The following is a 19323-nucleotide window of genomic DNA, read 5'->3' on the forward strand; positions in this document are numbered from 1 at the left end:
AATAAAGTGGTGCAGTTGGTACTTGCTTATTATGAAGCTGTTTCTGTTCACAAAGAGGATTTCTGTTCACAAAGATGCCACAACTTTGGCATTGATTCCAGGATGTTACCCTGTCCCACTGTTCTGTACCATTCCATCCTTCCTCCTACCTTGTCCCCTAAGCCTTCCCTTCACGTTCACTCCAAGTTAATCGCACATCCATCAGTTTGTCATTAACCATCCATGTGGGATTCCTTCTGAGAAGCTGTCTCAGTTGCCCATTTGGCTGTGGAAAATCTGGAACTTACTATCTCACTATGGAGCAGGAATCGCAGGTCTCCGAGCTGCAGAAAGCATCAATCAGCAACCCAGCAGACATTTCCGTCATCTCCTTCTACTTCCTTGTGGTCATCGGAGTCGGACTGTGGGTATGTGGAGGGGCTTCCTGCATTCTGACACCTTCCAAAAATTAGGAAGGGGCCTCTATTCCTTGCCAAGACCATCACCTGGCTCTACAGAAGGAACTGGGGAGAGCCGGCAGCTGACACTGAGATTTAGGTCAAAACGTGCCTCCAATGAAGCCACTCATGGCCAAATGTCCTATTTAGATTTGGCTATCATAATGAAAGCCCTAGAACTCAGAACTCAAAAAGTTTGCCGCACACACAAAATCACATAGATCTGTTTTATTCTATCCTGTTCAAGAGTCTCTAGCAATCAAATCAGCACATTACACATTGCTCTTCATGTATCAATTTTCCCTTCCTTGCCTGTATACACCTTTCTCTTCCTGCTCATTTATCTTTCCTTCCACAACTCTCTGTGCAATCCCAAATGCACAAGATCCTTCCGCTCTTCTTTACATTTCCTACATTATCTTCTAGTTGTCCATTCTTTGTATGTCCCTCACTATTCAGAAAAAAATGTTTGAAAGAACTAGGCACACTCAGGTCTTCAGGAACTTACCAAAAAAGCAACTCATCCATCACAAAGTGTCATTAGTAATAATCCAGCTCGCAGACAAGATAAATCTCTTCAGAAGTTGGGCTAAGTGGTCTTCTGTTATCCCCAGCCTCACAGGGGTGAGTGAGTAGTCCCAATTTAATTTCTTTTTATATTTATCTTTTTTTAAATGGTTTTATTTTCCACTTACTGTTGGTTTTGTGCATTTGTATTTTGCAGGTGCGCTGAATGGTTTTAATATGCAATTTACAAAATACTTGTGTGCACACTGTACATCACTAACAATTACAGAATAGATTTTCTGTCCAAATTTTGACTTCAGCAAAATTCAAAGTGAATTCAGATGTTCCTTATCAGAGGAAACATTGGAAGAATTTTGAAGGAAGCCTAAAGTGTTTTTGATATGCCACATTTCTGATTCTGCACATCTCAGGCTCTGAACTAATGAACCACTGAACCTCATATTCTTTCTTCTTAACCTCTTTTCAAGTGCTGTTGTTCTTCCTTCCAAACCCAGCACCATTTTTTCTCAAATGAAAAAAGGCCTCCCCCCTCACAAGATTTAAAACACCTTGCACATTGCTGAAACCTAGAACTTCAATGCCATTCCTGAGTGCAGAATCCATAGGCAGATGTATTAACCCAAATGGTGCATAGAAAATGAGCTTCAGAAATACAAAAAGTTGCTGCAATTATTTCATCCAGAAAGCAAGATTATAAAATATGAATGGTGCACAGTGCACTTATAACTGCAAAAGAAAGAAAGAAAGAAAGAAAGAAAGAAAGAAAGAAAGAAAGAAAGAAAGAAAGAAAGAGAGAAAGAGAAAGAGAGAGAGAGAGAGAGAAAGCGAGAAAGAGAGAACGAGAGAAAGCAAGAAAGAAAGAAAGAAAGAACATCTGCCTCATCTAAAAGGAAGTGGATGGACTGCTGATGTTCTTGCTTGTTCTTGGTTTTTATTTATTGCATTAGTTTAATATAGTTTATATCTTTAAATATGCTGCATTATATATGATTTGATAGAAAAAGAGCAAGCAATTTTTAATCAATACATTACAAGTTATTTAGATATTATTAATACGAACTACAGTGGCCTCTCTAGAATCGAAACAACATATTAAGGCTTTCCTTTGTAACTCTCTCTCACACAGTGTTCCTTTGCCCCACAACTTGGCAAGTGTTGTTTCCAGATTTGCTGTTTTTCTTTCACATAGCTGCTTCTCTTTGATCCTAGGCCTCATCTCTTCAGAGAGGTTAATTATTATCAAATTACTATGCTCAGGAATGTGCAAGCAGCTGGTAATTAAGTGTACAGTCGAGATATTAACAGCTGAATAATCTGTTTTCTCAGGGGATCCCCTCTCCCTTTCTATCCTCCTCCCATCAAACCAAAGAACCCTACTCCTCATCTTAAAATGGTGGCTTCGTTCCATACAATCTGTTCACCGCATGTTTCCTCTCTCTTCCTTGCCTCACAGTCCATGTGCCGGACCAACCGGGGTACTGTTGGGGGATATTTCTTGGCTGGTAGGAACATGGTGTGGTGGCCGGTGAGTAAACAGAAAACAGAAGAGGGCAAAGGGGATAGATGTACTTCCCAGAAGAGGGGGCAAACTCTACACATTGAGAAAATAGGTAAAGGGATGGATGATTGGAATGGAGTAAATTTGTGAGGAAGGGAGGCTGGAAAGAGCAAGGCAGGCAGGATCAACTGCAGGAAGACCTTTCAGGAAAAACAGAACAGGGACTGAGAGGGATCCAAGTGCGAAATAAAGAAAACAATCAGGATACTGGGTGCATCGAAGGATGTGAGTGACAGGTGCCAAGCTCAGATTAATGTTGCCCTGTGTTTGGGTCTGTGGGCTTGAAAAAAGTCAAGGCACTGACCTTAGGGTTGCCAGCTCAGGGCTGGGAAATACCTGGAGATTTTTGAGGCGGAGGGTAAAGTTTGGGGAGGGACTTCAGTGGGATATAATGCCTCAGAGTCCACCTTTCAAAGTGGCCACTTTTTCCAGGTGAACTGATCTTGTTACCTGGAGATCAATTGTAATAGTGGGAGATCTCCAGTAACCACCTGGAGCTTGGCAACCCTAGCACTATCCTGTTGTTTATTGGTGGTTGTTTTTCCTGCAGATTGGTGCTTCCCTGTTTGCCAGCAATATTGGCAGCGGGCACTTTGTGGGTTTGGCAGGCACCGGAGCAGCTAACGGCCTCGCTGTGGCAGGATTCGAGTGGAACGTAAGCTGTGGGCTAAGGACTCTATATTTAACCCAGGGAACACAACTGTCTGGGGCAATGGGAAAGACAAGCCTTTGGTGGCAGAATCTGGAACCATTACTTGATAACAAGACATTCCAGCTGGGATTAGTCACTGCTAGTATTTTGGGGGAACACAACGGTGTGGGGAGATGGGGGAGAGAGCCCTTTAGTGGCAGGATCTGGAACAGAACATAAGATTCTGGCTGGTATTAGTCGCTACTGGTTGCCAAGATGCAAAAACCTCTTTTGGACTTTCTGTAGACATCCCACAGGTGCCTAGTACGGCTGTCATGATGAAAAGAACTTCACCAACTCTGCCTCTCCCACGCCAACCACCTGATTGCCCCTTTCCTCTCTTTTCTTCCAGGCAATGTTTATTGTTCTTCTCCTTGGATGGCTCTTTGTCCCAGTTTACCTCACAGCTGGGGTAAGAGAGATATCCCCTGTACAAGCACCAGTCGTTTCTGACTCTGGGGTGACACTGCTTTCACAACGTTTTCACGGCAGACCTTTTTACGGGGTGGTTTGCCATTGCCTTCCCCGGTCATTGCACTTTCCCCCCAGCAAGCTGGGGACTCATTTTACCAACCTCAGAAGGATGGAAGGCTGAGTCAGTCTTGAGACGGCTACCTGAACCAGCTTCCGCTGGAATCGAACGCAGGTCGTGAGCAGAGGGCTCCAACTGCAGTACTGCAGCATACTCACATGAAATGGCAGGAGGGTAACAGCGGGGTGTGTGCAAAGAGCCAGAGTTCTGGATTCTGTCCTCAACGCTAAGAAAGGGCTGGGACCTAAGTTGATAATGGAAGAGAAGAAATGGGATTCTGGGCTCCCTCTAGCTCAAATATCACACACTCCCTTGCCTATAGGGTTGCCAAGTCCAATTCAAGAAATATCTGGGGACTTTGGGGGTGGAGCCAGGAGCAAGGTTGTGACAAGCATAATTGAACACCAATGGGAGTTCTGGCCATCACATTTAAAGGGACTGCACACCTTTTAGATGCCTTCCCTCCATTGGAAATAATGAAGGATAGGGGCACGAACTTTTGGGGCTCATAGCATTGGACCCCCTGGTCCAATCTTTTTGAAACCTGGAGGGTGTTTTGAGGTGAGGCATCAGATGCTATGTGGCAAATTTGATGCCTCTACCTTAAAAAACAGGGGCCCCCCCAGAGCCCTAGATACCAACAGATCAATTCTCTCTTTTACCCTATGAAAATTGGTCTCACTAGGGAATAATGGAGTGCCCAGCAGACATCCCCCCCTTTCTGATGACCCTGAAGTGGGGGGAGGGCACCCACCTGGGGATTGGCAACCCTACCTATATGCAACCACTAGGGTTGACAGCTCCAGGTTGGGAAATACCTGGAGATTTTGGGGATGGAGTCTGAGGAGGGTGGAGTTTCAGGAGGGGAGGCACTTCAATGAGAAACAAAGACTCCACCTTCCAAAGTGGCCATTTTCTCCAGGGAACTGCTCTTGGTTGTCTGGAGATCAGTTGTAATAGCAGATCGCCAGCCACCACTTGGAAGCTGGCAACCCCAGCTACAACTGTTTTTTCAAGGGAGAGAACAGCATTGAAGAGGGGGAACACCCAAGCCACTTTTAATCCCCACAGAGAAAGTTAACTTATATCCTCCCCACACTGTGGGGGTACAAGAAGCTCAAGGGTGACTGTTCAGAGGTAGATCCAAGCGGGCAGCCGTGTTGGTCTGAAGTAGTTGAACAAAGCAGGAGTCAAGTAGCACCTTTAAGACCAACCAAGTTTTATTCAGAATGTCAGCTTTCGTGTACTTTCTAAGCACACTTCATCAGACCAGGGGATCAGGTATTGTGGGCTGAAATACAAGCAGTTTGTTGATTAAGTATGCAGTCTGATCACATGGTAAACCAGTGTAGCTTGGCCATTTGGTCTGGATAGCCATAAAAGGTAATAAGGAAAGGAAAGGTCCCCTGTGCAAGCACCAGTCGTTTACGACTCTGGGGTGACGTTGCTTTCACGTTTTCACAGCAGACTTTTTACGGGGTGGTTTGCCATTGCCATTGTAATAAAGTCCTCTGCTAATTGGCGTTTCTGTAAATCTAGGTGAATCACAAAAGGACATATATTTCCTAGTTGGACTAGGTGGACTACAACTAGGAAATACACATCCTTTTGTGACTCACAATAGATTTACAGAAACACCAATTGACAGAAGACTTTATTACCTTTTATGGCTATCCAGACCAAATGGCTAAGCCACACTGGTTTACCATGTGATCACTCTGCATTTAATCAACAAACTGCTTGTATTTCAGCCCACAATACCTGAGCCCCTCGTCTGATGAAGTGAGCACACAAAAGCTTACGTTCTGAATAAAACTTGGTTGGTCTTAAAGGTGCCACTTGACTCCTGCTTTGTTCAATGGGACATGAAGGAAACGGTTATAGAGGCACTTTCCCTCCCTGCGGTTCTCCCTCTGAGAAAAGCATTTGCTGGTATCCAGGGAAGAGATTAGCAATGAGACTCAGAGGGGGAGGGTCAGGCACTCCCGAAATCCTTCCCTGAAAACTCACTTCATTCCACTAGGCAGCTACACGCTTCGTCCTTTCTGCTGCCTTTAGCATCCAACCGGCTTGTAAAAAGAGTGAAAGACGCGGAGCCGCCTACGAGCGCCCCCCCCTGGGAGAAGCTGGGGCTTTGCAATGGCAGCCAAGAATCGTTTTGTTTTTGAATTGCCTGTGCTCTAGTAGACCACGCTTTGGAGGGGGTTTGACACTTCCTCCAATGGATGTCCTGGGTCTCCTCCCAAGTTTGCAGAAATATATCTTTTTACATGGCCACGTTCTATGAATTTATCAGTCTGCATCTAGGGACATATTCAGAATAATGTTCATAATTACATATACATTCAGAATTTCATATACACTGTATAATCCATCTTGAGTCCCAGTGACACAGGCAGACCATACATAAAGTAATTATATTATGTGGGGACTGCATCTCCAAGTATGCTGTGTGAAAACTCAGTAACATGAACTAACTTAGTAACGTGAACTAAAATGAAACCAAATATTAATACTTTTAAAAAACATATTATTTATAAATGACCACTTGGTTTGCTTTCTATTGAAAAAATTGGTTGTGGAGCAATATGCAGAGATGACAGGTCTGTGTTGGGGGGCAAAACAAAGTCTCTCATGAGGTTGTGTGAGAACACACATCCATGAAATGCAGCTGATGGTACTGTGTCAATACGTGGAAAATTGCCCACTGAATGGGTGATGTCACTTCCAGTGACATCTGGGGGGTATGGCCTAATATGCAAATGGGTTCCTGCTACAAAAAAAGCCCTGCTTATGACTACTCACCTTTTTCCTGAGACATCCAAGACAAGCATAGCGTGGGGCAGAATAGTGGGAGTCATACTGTTCTGTGCTATAATACCTAGGGAGATTTGTGGGTGGACTTTACATTTACTCACTGCTTAAGCAATCACCACCTTTGATCCAGGAAGGATGTTTCAGAGATCAGCCTGACTGGCGATCCTGCAGGGTTGGTCTGTCCCTTCACTTTGTGGCTTGGTTCACTTACATAAGCTAGTGGCTGTTCTGCAAGTACCTTTCTCAAAGCACACTTGTTTTCTGCTGGGGGCACCTGGTTGCTTTGGCTGCATAAACAGGGGTTGTGGGAAACCTGCCCTGCCTCGGTTAGCTGGTGTGAGATTAGCACTGTCTCTCCTGACCGTTTCTCCCTTTGCAGGTCATCACAATGCCACAGTACCTGAAGAAACGCTTTGGAGGCCAGCGAATTCGCCTCTACCTTTCCATTCTTTCCCTTTTAATGTATATCTTTACCAAAATCTCGGTATGTCACTTCAGCCGTGGTAAGGAAGAGGGTGGGGGAACATGAGCTTCAAAAGAGGGTTCTGGGCATCCCTTTTCACCAGAGGGGAAAAGCTTGTCTTAATAGCATGCAGAATTGCTCAGTGTTTTACCTTGTCTAGCTGTCTTTTTAACTGGCCATTTCATTTGACCCGCAGGTATAAGTATGTAATTGTAATGTTTAGGTGGGGACCATTTTTTTAAAAAAGGGTTCTGCCTGCTGATAGGTCACATCATACATTGGTTAAGATCTTGATAATGGATAATTAGGCCATTCTTGGCTGCCAGATATGACAGTCAGGGATGGGGCGGGGGGAGACAATCTTTAGCTTATAACCTTCCCCTTAGAACCATGTTGATGGTTCTCCTCTCTGTCTCTGCAGGTGGACATGTTCTCTGGGGCCGTGTTCATTCAGCAGGCCCTGGGCTGGAACATTTATGTGGCTGTCATTGCTCTCCTGATCATCACCACCATTTACACAGTGACAGGTAACCCAAGGGCTAATTGATTATTGGGACGGGCAGTATGGTTGCCTCAGTCCAGAACAGGGGGCTAAGAGTTGAAGGTGGAGAGATGTGACAAGCACAAACTGTGTGAAACCAGTTGCCAACTGACTGGCTGGGGAAGGGCGGGGAGGCAGGGCTTCAAGATAATATATACCAGAGGTCCCCAACCTTTTTGAGCCTGTGGGCACCTTTGGAATACTGACACAGTTTGGTGAACACAACCACAAAATGGCTGCTTCAGGAGGTGGAGTCAGCCACAAAATGGCTGCCATGTCAGTCACACAGTGAAGATCCTTGAGCTGTGATGGCGGCTGCTGCTAAATCAACATTTTTTAAAAAATCTGCACAACCAATCAAATCCCCAGTGGCCAATCAACAGTCTATCTGGGCAAAAGCTCCACTTGTCCCCACCCACTTTATAAAAACATTTGATGGGTGCCAGGAAAGGCACCACGTTGGGGACCCGTCAGTAGGAGAAAAACTTGGCCTAACCTGCCTCAGAGGGTGGTTGTGACAATAAAAACTGAGGAGAGGAGAATGATGTAAGCTACTTTGTGACCCCATTGGAGGAGAAAGGTAGGGTACAAATGAAGTAAATAATAACAACAGTGGTCAACATACTATCAGGAAGCAATTTTCTCACCAGTGTATCTATCTTCTCAGGGTAAAGTTTACAAGTTGAATTTCTGCCAACTGTAAACAGAATAAGAACCTATCAAGGAGGAAAAAGCTGACCACCTTACCAGCAATCAGAAATAATAGGTTTAGATACTGGCTTCATAACCCACTGATGATTTTCTGTGTAATGTGTGAAGGGCCATTCATAAAACATGGACCACTTGCCTGACCCAGAGAACACTTTTGACAGCATTTATGTTCTTCCCTAGAAGGGGATGGAATTGGGGTGGGGGGGTGTTTAAGGTTTTTTTCCCCTTTTTGTGCCAGAAGGTCCCAATTTGCAAGTAATAACGCTTCAGGTGTTTCAAAAACTGGGCAAGGCTGAACTGTCAAATGACTCTTGCCTCTTCCTCAGGTGGGTTGGCAGCCCTGATGTACACAGACACTGTCCAGACTTTTGTCATGATTGGTGGCGCCTTTATTCTCATGGGCTTCAGTAAGTACTCCACTTCTACTAGGAGCTGCTACACAGAAGCCAACCTCTCTCCTCCCCCAAACTGGGCAAAGTCAGAGCTGTAACAAGGGCCAAGCCACTGGGTGAACAAAGCTGAGGGATGCAGAAAAAGTATACAATGACTAAAATAAATGTTATGTTATTGTTACTCTGGTTATTACGTTTTTACCAAAATAACTGCTATGAACGTAAGGGGGACATGATTTTATATTATTGCTGTGGGCACAAAATTATCTAGTTATGTCTCTGGACAAAGTACAGCTATTTCCCACAGAAAAGCGAGGAAGATTGGAGAGATCACCTAGCACAGTACCCTTCAATGCTGTCTTGTACTTCAACAGCAGAAAAAACGTTACCTCCCCATTAAAAAAAGCTTTAAAATATATGATATTGAAATTGGTAGGGTCCAAGATGCCAATTTCCAAGTAACTCAAGGCAGAAACTTAGAACAGAAATGGCTTGGCAACAAGTTCCCCTGAAAAAAAGAAAGATCTTTTGGGGTTCCCTGCACAAGGTAAATCCCCTTCCCTTGCCTGTCTCCACTAACCACAGAAGTGGCAGAGAGAATGCTGGATGGTGTCTAAAGAGCTTTGGCTGGCATTGTTCCTGCCCCCCTCTAGTTTGCTAGTCCCAAGCCCCATCATATATGGGCAGAACTTAGAGCTCACACAACAGCCAGAAAATTGTGTCTCCATAAGATTTACTTATTTTTCTCAAACTTTCTGACTATTCATAGTACCAAGATTCCTGCATTGCTCTGACTGGTAAAAGTATTTTGGGGGGAAAAATTCTGCCATTTTAGTTATTTTCTTTATGCTTTAATTTGTGCAGAAAGCATGGTGGGATTGAAAGGGGAAGTTACATACAGATAGGAAGGCCTAGGAATTGGTAGAAATTACTTGAAATTAGCAAGCAGACATGTCAAATGAAGCTGAGCAGAAATGCTACTCCTTTTTTGATAGAAAAAGCCCACCAGGAACTTATTTGTATATTAGGTCACGCTCCCCGTTAACACCATTGTTTCACACAGGGCTTTTTTGTAGAGAAAGCCCAGCAGGAACTCATTTGCATATTAGGCCACATCTTCCAATGCCAAGCCAGCCAGAACTGCGTTCCTGCTCAAAAAATGCCCTGGCTATTTCCATCCCTAACACTGCCTAAACCTATTGCTCTGCAGCTTTTAATGAAGTGGGCGGCTACCAGGGGCTGTTTGAGAAATACATGGATGCCCTTCCCAGCCAGATACACTCTCCCACGCCTTCCCTCTACAACATCTCGGCCTCCTGCTACATGCCCCGCGAAGACTCTTTCCACATGATCAGAGATGCTGTCAGCAGTGACCTACCCTGGCCAGCTGTTATCCTTGGTCTTTCCATAAATTCTCTGTGGTACTGGTGCAGTGATCAGGTATGAGAGAAGGACAATGGTACAGAGCAGGAATAAAATCTCTCTGCAGCTATGTACATAGGATCAGACCCCTTTACTTTAGATTAGGACCTGGTCTGAATTCTCCCTGGAAACTAAAATTACTAAACTGAGCCTCTCATACTTTGGTCACATCAGGAGAAGACAAGAGTCACCGGAAAAGGCAATAATGCAAGGAAGAGTTGAAGGCAGCAGGAAAAGAGGAAGACACCACATTAGATAGACTGACTCTATAAAGGAAGCCCACGGCCCTCGGTTTGCTAGACCTGAGCAAGGCTGTTAACAATAGGACATTTTGGAAGTGATTAATTCGTAGGGTTGCCATAAGCCAGAAGAGATTTGATAGCCTGTAACTCACACACACCCTTATTCACCATCGGAAAAGTCATTTAGAACCCTCATTCCACTTGAACATAGGGTTGCCAGCTCTTGCATGGGAAATACCTGGAGATTTTTTTGGGGGGAGGGGGGGGGAAGCCTGAGGAAAGTGGGCATTAGGGGAACACATCAACAGAGTCCAAGTTCCAAAGTAGCCATTTCCTCCAGGTCTGATCTCTGTCACCTGGAAATCAGTTGTAATCCCAGGAAATCTCCAGTGCCCACCTGGAAATTAACAACCTTTTATAAACTGGCTTCAGCCGGATTCCCCTCTCAGTTCTTGATCCACAACACTTGCAGATGGTAACTAAGACCACTCTGCAATTCGCTTTGATTGGATACGTGTATTTTTACCACAAGTTTCTTGAATTAGGGTCCCCAATGCCTGAAATGCATGTGCTACCTGAGGGAGCTGCCTTCTTGTAATGCTATTTCTCTCTACTCAAAGGTGCTTAGGAATATTATTAAAAATCATGGCATGGAACTACTGCTCTTGTTCCCTTTTCTACCTGAACCCAGGTTATTGTGCAGAGATGCCTGGCTGGGAAGAACCTCACCCACGTCAAAGCTGGCTGCATCCTTTGTGGCTATCTCAAATTACTGCCCATGTTTCTCATGGTAATGCCAGGCATGATCAGCCGGATCCTGTATCCAGGTAAGCATCTGGGCAGACTTGGGGATGTGGCATGGCTTGATCTGTTTTAGATGTAAAGGGACCAGACTCTGACACTGCAAGAGGAAGTCTGTTGGAAGCACAATCTGCCTTAAACCAGGAATGATTCCATTTTGGAAGCTCAAATGTTGGGACAGGAATGCACTCTGTGATATTCAGGCCTAGGTCATCTTGAAGCTTGGGATACACTAATTTTACTTCAAGACCGACTGTTATAAGTCTCTATGCTAGAAATGAGATTGACCAATTTTCCAAGGACAGCTATTCTTCAACTTTGCTTTAATACGGTTCATAATTTTGATTTGCCTGTTTGTGGATTACCACAGCTAGGAAGACACTCAAAAGCAGAGCTTGGGATTTCTTTGATATTTGCACTGCAGATGATCACACTGCTGAAGAAGCAAGCTGTTCTTCCAGTCCAAAATGTACTCTGAAAAGGGGCTTGACTCTTCTGTATGCAGGGGCAATTTGAAAATAGCTCTCCGGGGCCCTCCCATCCCCCTTTTATGCTGTAGTTTTTCTGGGTTCCTAGACATAGTTTAAGAATGACCGCCATAGCAGAATTGAATCTTTTGTCACCAATTTAGAAGTTGGTTAATTAAGGAGGATGTGCAATTTGGATTCAAAAATATTCAGAAGGAAGGACTGAATAACAGGGATATGTGGTAGCACCCAAATTCAGATTCAGAATTCAAGCTTTTTGGATTCAGGAAATCCAGAACTTCTAAACAGCTAGAACTCTGCCAAAGTCAATAGGAAAAGCCATTTTCTCCGCTTAAACACACCCACAGGCAAACTATTTTTGAGAAAGTTTCCCTCATCCCCCTCCTCTTAAAATGGAAAATGACTGTTCTTATTGACTTCAGTGAAGTTCCCAATATCCAGAATTTCTGGATTTTCTAAATTTTGAATCTGAATTTTAGTGCTAATGCAGATCACTGGTACCCAGATGACAGCTTCTCACTACTGCAGTGAAAGGATGTGCACACACATTCTTAGATCTTTACATTGAAGATGGGATTATAATTCCTATGCATCCTCTCTTCTTTCATTTGCTTATTCAGATGAAATCGCCTGTGTCATCCCAGAAGAATGCAAACGAATCTGTGGCACAGAAGTTGGCTGTTCTAACATTGCCTACCCTAAACTGGTGGTGTCCCTCATGCCAAATGGTAAGGGGGCACTCTCAACTAATTCCTGGCACTGAATGGAGGGGTTCCAGTCTATTAAGGCCCCTGTGTTGACTAGGATGTGAATGCTGAACCTAATGTGATCCCATATCTGCTATGGGTTGTGCATGGGGCTAAGCTCTGAGAGGAAGGAAAGGCTCTGGGGACACCCCACTTCACTGTCTTACAGTGTCATTAGGGTTGCCAGTCTCCAGGTGGGGACAGGGGATCCCCCAGTTTGGAGGCTCTCCCCTTGCTTCAGGGTCATCAGAAAGCGGGGGGGGGGGGGAGAAGAGAAATGTCTGCTGGGCACTCCATTGTTCCCTATGGAGACCGATTCCTATAGGGGATAATGGAGAATTGATCTGTGGGTATCTGGGGCTCTGGGGGAGCTGTTTTTTGAGATAGAGGTACCAAATTTTGAGCATAGCATCCTGTGCCTCTCCCCAAAATACCCTCCGTTTCAAAAACTTTGGACCAGGGGAGGTCCAATTCTAAGAAGATGCCCCTATCCTTCATTATTTCCAAATGGAGGGAAGGCATTTAAAAGGTGTGCAGTCCCTTTAAATGTGATGGCCAGAACTCCCGTTGGAGTTCAATTATGCTTGTCACAACCTTTCTCTTGGCTCCACCCTAAAAGGCTCCTGGCTCCACCCCCCAAAGTCCCCAGATATTTCTTGAATTGGACTTGGCAACCCTAGGTGTCATCCCCTTCAGGTCTCCGAGGACTCATGTTGGCTGTGATGCTGGCTGCTTTGATGAGTTCACTGGCTTCCATCTTCAACAGCAGTGGCACCCTCTTCACCATGGACATCTATAACCGGCTGAGGCCACAGGCCAGAGACAAGGAGCTGTTGATAGTGGGCAGGTAAGAAAGCAATAGCATGCCCTCACACTGCTTGAGAACCATTTTCCTCAGGAGAAGCAGCAAGAGTACTGTGGCCATGGATTTTTTGGCTGGTTTTATTACAGCAAACCAAGATAGCTACCCTTCTGGAATCTTCTTCGGGGAAACTGAAATATTTTGCCACAGAAGAAAGCAAATGCACACCTGTACAAAGCGGGAAATCCCCCCCTTAGAGCCAGAGAAAGTGATTAGAACTAGTTGTGTCTCTGCTCATCAGCCTGCTTTCTTACCTTGCTGCGACTCCCCTGCAGGGTGTGGATCCTCCTACTGGTGGGGGTCAGTATTGCATGGATCCCACTGGTGCAAGCAGCCCAGGGCGGACAGCTTTTCGACTATATCCAGTCTGTCAGCAGTTACTTGGCCCCGCCCATTGCCGCCATCTTCCTCCTTGGAGTCTTTGTCAAAAGGGTGAATGAACAGGTGAGTGATTTCTTAAAAACATGCATACACACCTGTAAAGGAGACTGCCAGTCCCAGATAGGGTTCTCTCACCCGGCTACGGGCGTAATTACTGCACCAGGAAGGGAACTCCTGAGTCAAAAGATACACAGTTCGCTTTTATTGAATCAATTTCCAGGACCGAAAGAAAACAAAAGGGCACAACAAGGATATTCAGTCCAAGTAACTTCCCCAATAGTCACCACTTGTAACAATTCCAAGGCGTTAGCAGATTCCTCACTCTGGCTTCTGAGGAGGATTGGTTTGAACAACAAAGTAAAACAAACTGCAGGTATCTTCCTGGCGCCAACTGCAAGTAAAACGTTATCTCTTCTTCCTAATTCTATTCCCACTCCACGGGCTTGGGCACCTGGCTTCCACCCCGCCTATTAGGCTGCCTCGGCCTAATTTGATGCAGCTGTCAACTTCATCATACAAAGATAGATGTTAACCCCTGCAATTCAGAGGAGAGGAATCCTCAAAGGCCTGGAACTACTATTACACCGTTCTTTGTCCTTTACGTATGTGTCCCATTGTAAATAGCAGGCAGCCAGTGGAGGGGAAAGAAAGTATTCCATATAGGGGAGATTTAAGAGATGAACAGTAGCCATTTCATGATATTAACACATGAAGGTGCTTCGTACCAGATCTGATGTGGTGTACTGGTTAAGAGTGGTGGGCTCTAAACTGGAGAACCGGGTTTGATTCCCACCCCCCTCCACATGAAGCCTACTGGGTGACCTTGGGCCAGTCACAGTTCTCTCAGAGCTCTCTCAGACCCACCCACCTCACAAGGTGCCTGTTGTGGGGAGAGGAAGGGAAAGTGATTGTAAGCCGCTTTCAGACTTATGAAGTGAGGTATAAACATCAATTCTTCACTACACCAGTTTGGTGTAGTGATTAAGTGACCGGACTCATATGTGGGAGATCCGGGTTTGATTTCCCACTCCTCCACATGCACCTGCTGACGTGACCTTGAGTCAGTCACTAGCTCTTGCAGAGCTGTTCCTCTCAAGAGCAGTTTCTGTCAGAGCTGTCTTGGTTCTACTTACCTCACCGGGTGTCTGTTGTGGGGAGGGGAAGGGAGAGACTCCATCAGGTAGTGAAGGACGGGGTATAAATCCAATCTCCTCCTCTTCTTTTCTTCTTTTGGGTTGTTATTTACTCTGACTGGTAGTGGCTCCCCAGGGTCCCCAAGCAGAGATCTTTAATGTCACCTGCCATCTAACCCTTTCAACTGGAGACTGAACTTGAGACCTTCTGCATGGAAAGTAGATGCTCCAATTCCGAGCCACAGCCCTTCTTCCTTCGGCATGTGGCTGAAAGACAGAAAAATACAAGCATCCAAGGATGGAAAACCTGGAGATGTTGGGGAAAGGGGCTTGTCAGACTAAGCTTGAAGGAGTCTATTAAAACATCACCTTTTCAAATCCTCCTTTGAGGATCTGCTGGGGTCTCAGTTTTAGGTTATGGGTTCGGAAACTGGAAAACATGGTGGTGGTAGAAAGTGCCATCAAGTCACAGCCAATGTATGGCAACCCCATAAGGTTTTTATGGCAAGAGACATTCACTGCCTGAATGTGTGTAGCAACCCTGGGATTCCTTAGTGGCCTCCCATCCAAATGCTAACCAGGGATGACCTTGCTTTGCTTTTGAAATCTGACAAGATCAGGCTAGCCTGAGCTATCCAGGTCAGGGCAAAAAGTCTCTGTGTGTGTGTAAACAGCTGGGGTGGAAAAGATGCAAAGTAAGAAGATCCACCCTGCTGTGTTGCTCACCCTCCATTTCCACTCTGCTTCTCTCCTTCTGCAGGGTGCATTCTGGGGGATGGTAGGAGGACTAGCCATGGGCATGGCCCGGATGATCCCGGAATTCATTTATGGGACAGGGAGCTGCCTCTTCCCCGGGGCCTGCCCTCGTCTGATCTGCGGGGTCCACTATCTCTATTTTGCTATCATCCTCTTCTTTGTCACAGCTGCCATCATGATCGGCGTTTCCCTCTGCACCTCACCTATCCCAGATAAACATGTAAGGAAGGAGATGCCAGCAGAAAAGGGAAATCGGAGGGGGCTGCCTCCTAGATCGAGAAGCAAAACTGGGCCAGGGGGCTGTTGCCTGCCACAAGTCTTGTATTGTCATAACTACTATAGTGTTGCCATTTTTGCATCTCCATGTCCATATTTATTTTACAATGTCTTTCTTTCTCTGTGGTTCATCTTCTGTATCACTGGTCTCATGGTCAAGGAAAGACTCCGCTCTTTCCGCTTTATAAACCCAGCTTCCTCTGCGCTCATCTCTTTTTCTAAGAGCAATGCCTGTAATGATGCTAAGACTGTAGGCCTAGAGAGGTCTAAGTACCTTCCTAGAAGCTGTGCAAAGGGGAGGGCTTGATGTAATGAAGGCTCTGCTGCTGATGAAAACTGGGGAATCGTTAGATCTTGACGGAACTACAGTTCTTTTTTTTATTATTATTATTATTATTAAATTTTATTTGTATCCCGCCCTCCCCGCCTAGGCAGGCTCAGGGCGGCTAGATTAGATCTGCTGGTTGAGAGGGGTTGCAGCCAGTGTTCCCTCCAAGCTGAGTTAGCGTGAGCTAGCTCAGAGTTTTTTAGCCTCCGGCTCACACATTTTTGTCTTAGGCTCAGGAAAAATGGCCCCAGAGCACACTAATTTATACAGTAGCTCACAACTTTAATGCCAGTAGCTCATGGAGTAGAAGTTTTACTCACAAGACTCCACAGCTTAGAGGGAGCATTGGTTGCAGCCACCCTGCCTCAAGAGGCACAGCCGGGATTCCAATGCACTCTTCCCTGTGTCTGGTCTCTAAACCAGGGCTGGATCTGGGCAGGGGGCAGAGGGGGGTGCTTGCCCTGGGCGCCACCGGAGGGGGGGGGCTCACCAAATTGGGTATGGAGTCCATTCTATTCTATGGCCCATAAGGTAGAATGGGCCTATAAGGGAGGTGCCATTTTTTAATTTTGCCCTCCCCCCCCCCTCAAAAAACATGTAGATCCGGTCCTGCTCTAAACCAACCTTGTTCTGTACTGCAGCTGCACCGCCTGGTGTTCAGCCTCAGACACAGTAAGGAGGAGCGGATAGATCTGGACACTGAGGAAGAGGAGGAGGCTAAGAAGAGGGAGGCAGCACGGCAGCGGCACCTAGAACAGACTGAGATGGCAGCAGCCAAGAACGGGAAACTGGAGCATGTGATGGAGGTGGAAGGTGAGGCAGGTTGGTCAAAGAGACAATGAGGGATGCAAGCTGTTACCACCCCAGTCATATCCCAGTTATCCCCTCTGGGCTGACCTCAAATCCTGCCTATTCCCAGCATTGGGTTCATCCTGATAACCACTTCCTGTCCATTTGAGGGCTGTTCTACAAAGAATGCGACATCCCACAATTCCTGTCACTTGCATAGGGATAATATTTTATTATTTTATTTATTCAAACCTATCTGCTATTAGACTGAAGTGGGGACTTGCAAGAAACTTGCAGGAGTGGCCATCTCATTCCCCCCCTCCAAAACTTTGCTTCCTCCTCTCCCCCCACCACATCTCTCAATGTCTTTCTCCCACCCGCTTACCCAACAGAGGTGGTGGTAGTGAGAGCCAGTAAGATTCTCTGCCACACTTGGCGTTCCTTAGAATTTAGCCCCACTCTGAAACATGGGCGTGGACAGGGCTTTTTTTGTAGCCAATCCTCCAAGAGCTTAAAGAGCTCTTAGTACAGGGCTCTTGGAGGATTGGCTATATCTGGGGTATGTGGCCTAATATGCAAAGGAGTTCCTGCTACAAAAAAAGCCCTGGGCTTAAGAACATAAGAGAAGCCATGTTGGATCAGGCCAATGGTCCATCCAGTCCAACACTCTGTGTCATACAGTGGCCAAAAAACCCAGGTGCCATCAGGAAGTCCATTAGTGGGGCCAGGACAGTAGAAGTCCTCATCAGCTTTTATTGCAGATGGAGGTGTCGAGTTTCCCACCCTCAGTGGGCCCAATGCCATGAGATGGGCCCCGCCCTCCATTCCCTGTCTCATTTCATCTCATCTGACAGGTCCCAAAGCAGCACCTTCCTGTAGCTGGCTGCGTCAGTGTGTTGGCTGGTTCTGCGGGCTGGGAACAGGCAGTGAAGAGCAGGCAGAGCCAAGCTTGGAGGCAAAAGCAGAGGAGATGCAGCGCACGATGGACATCACGGAGCACCCAACTTGGAAAACTGTAGTCAACCTCAATGCCCTCATCATGATGGCCCTCTCCATGTTCTTGTGGGGCTACTATGCCTGAGTGCTCTCTGTGACCTTTAACCTCTGATCCCCATTCCTCCAAGGGTGCCTCTGAGGAACAACAGGAGCAACAAGATGGAAGCAAAGCTGGTAGGGAACTTAAAGGCTACCAAGGCCCAACCACGTCTGCAAACCAGGATTACCAAGCCTACTTATAATCACCTCACACCTATCTAAAACTGCAAGCACCTGCAAGGCAATACAATGTCCTGGCTTAAAGACCATTCACCGATGCCAGCAAATATCCAACTGGAGGAAGAAAAAAATATCATTGTTCATTGGTGCTCGGGTGCCTAGGGCTTCCTTGGGCCCTGTTCATTATCCATTCCTGTACCTTGGACAAGACATGCACGCTTGACAACTGCTCACCCACATCCCCTCCCTCCTCCTTTGTTATACACACCTGACCCTCCCAAATGCACACACCCCTTTCTCACAGTTTTCACTCCTGCATCATAATCCAAAAGATTATGAACCCCCTCAAATTCATACCTCACTCGCAGCTGTTCTGATCCAGGTTTAGGGATGACAGAAAACATGTTAATAAACCAGAAAACAACTGATTTTTGTGCATGCATGTGTGCTCTGGATTGGAGGGAAAGTGTTTTACTTTGGGTCATTTGCATAGAGGCACACCAGACTGGTGGGACACAGATGGTCCTAAACAGGGAGTTTACTGGAAGAGAAGATCCTACCCCCACATGTCCTGTCAGTCATGGCCTTTGGGTGGAAGATCCAATTGTGTGTGAGTGTGTGTGGTGTGCCTAACTGCTTAATTTAAGAGGGCAGCTGTGCTGGTCAGCATCTGAAGAGCTAGAGCAGGGCTGTCCAAACTTGCTTAACGTAACAGCCTCATAGAATACATGTTTGACGAAAGGAAGCAAAATAGATAGGATGGAGGTGGAAAGAAAACAACTTTAAATGCATTTCCCAAGCTGCCGGCTGGTTTGGCTTGGAGAAATGATTTAAAGAGACAAATGCCCTCTCCAAGCTGGCCAATGGGGCGGTGGGGGCTTTGAGAGCCACACAAATATGTCTGAAAGAGCCACATGTGGCTCCCGAGCTGCAGTTTGGCCAGATTTGAGTCCAGTGGCACAATGAGATCAACAAAAATGGAGAGTCAAAGCTGCCTTTATCTGGTGAAGAACAAAGTCCTGTTGCTTCAGACCAACACAGCTACCCACTGGAATGGATCTGACAAAGGAAGCCTTTGACTCTCAGAAGCTTCTACTCCCAGTTTGGTGTAGCAGTTAAGTGCGTGAACTCTTATCTGGGAGAACTGGGTTTGATTCCCCACTCCTCCACTTGCAGTGCTGGGATGGCCTTGGGTCTGCCATAGCTCTCGCAGA

The 19323-nt window shown here is 46.0% G+C and overlaps 1 protein-coding gene across 1 annotated transcript; it reads left to right on the plus strand.

Annotated features, from left to right (window-relative positions):
- Positions 1-261: 261 nt before the first annotated feature.
- Positions 262-18537, plus strand: SLC5A2 (solute carrier family 5 member 2). The gene is made up of 15 exons (XM_060256618.1): positions 262-407; positions 2419-2490; positions 3074-3178; positions 3567-3626; positions 6943-7047; positions 7448-7553; positions 8605-8685; positions 9881-10110; positions 11026-11161; positions 12244-12351; positions 13066-13216; positions 13507-13675; positions 15506-15721; positions 16747-16918; positions 17749-18537. Exons 1-15 carry the CDS (start codon positions 297-299, stop codon positions 17973-17975), a joined length of 2049 nt encoding a protein of 682 aa, XP_060112601.1. The 5' UTR covers positions 262-296; the 3' UTR covers positions 17976-18537.
- The last annotated feature ends 786 nt before the right edge of the window (positions 18538-19323 follow it).

Source organism: Heteronotia binoei, chromosome 15 (genome assembly GCF_032191835.1).
Source record: "Heteronotia binoei isolate CCM8104 ecotype False Entrance Well chromosome 15, APGP_CSIRO_Hbin_v1, whole genome shotgun sequence".
In the NCBI taxonomy this organism is placed as follows: Eukaryota; Metazoa; Chordata; class Lepidosauria; order Squamata; family Gekkonidae; genus Heteronotia; species Heteronotia binoei.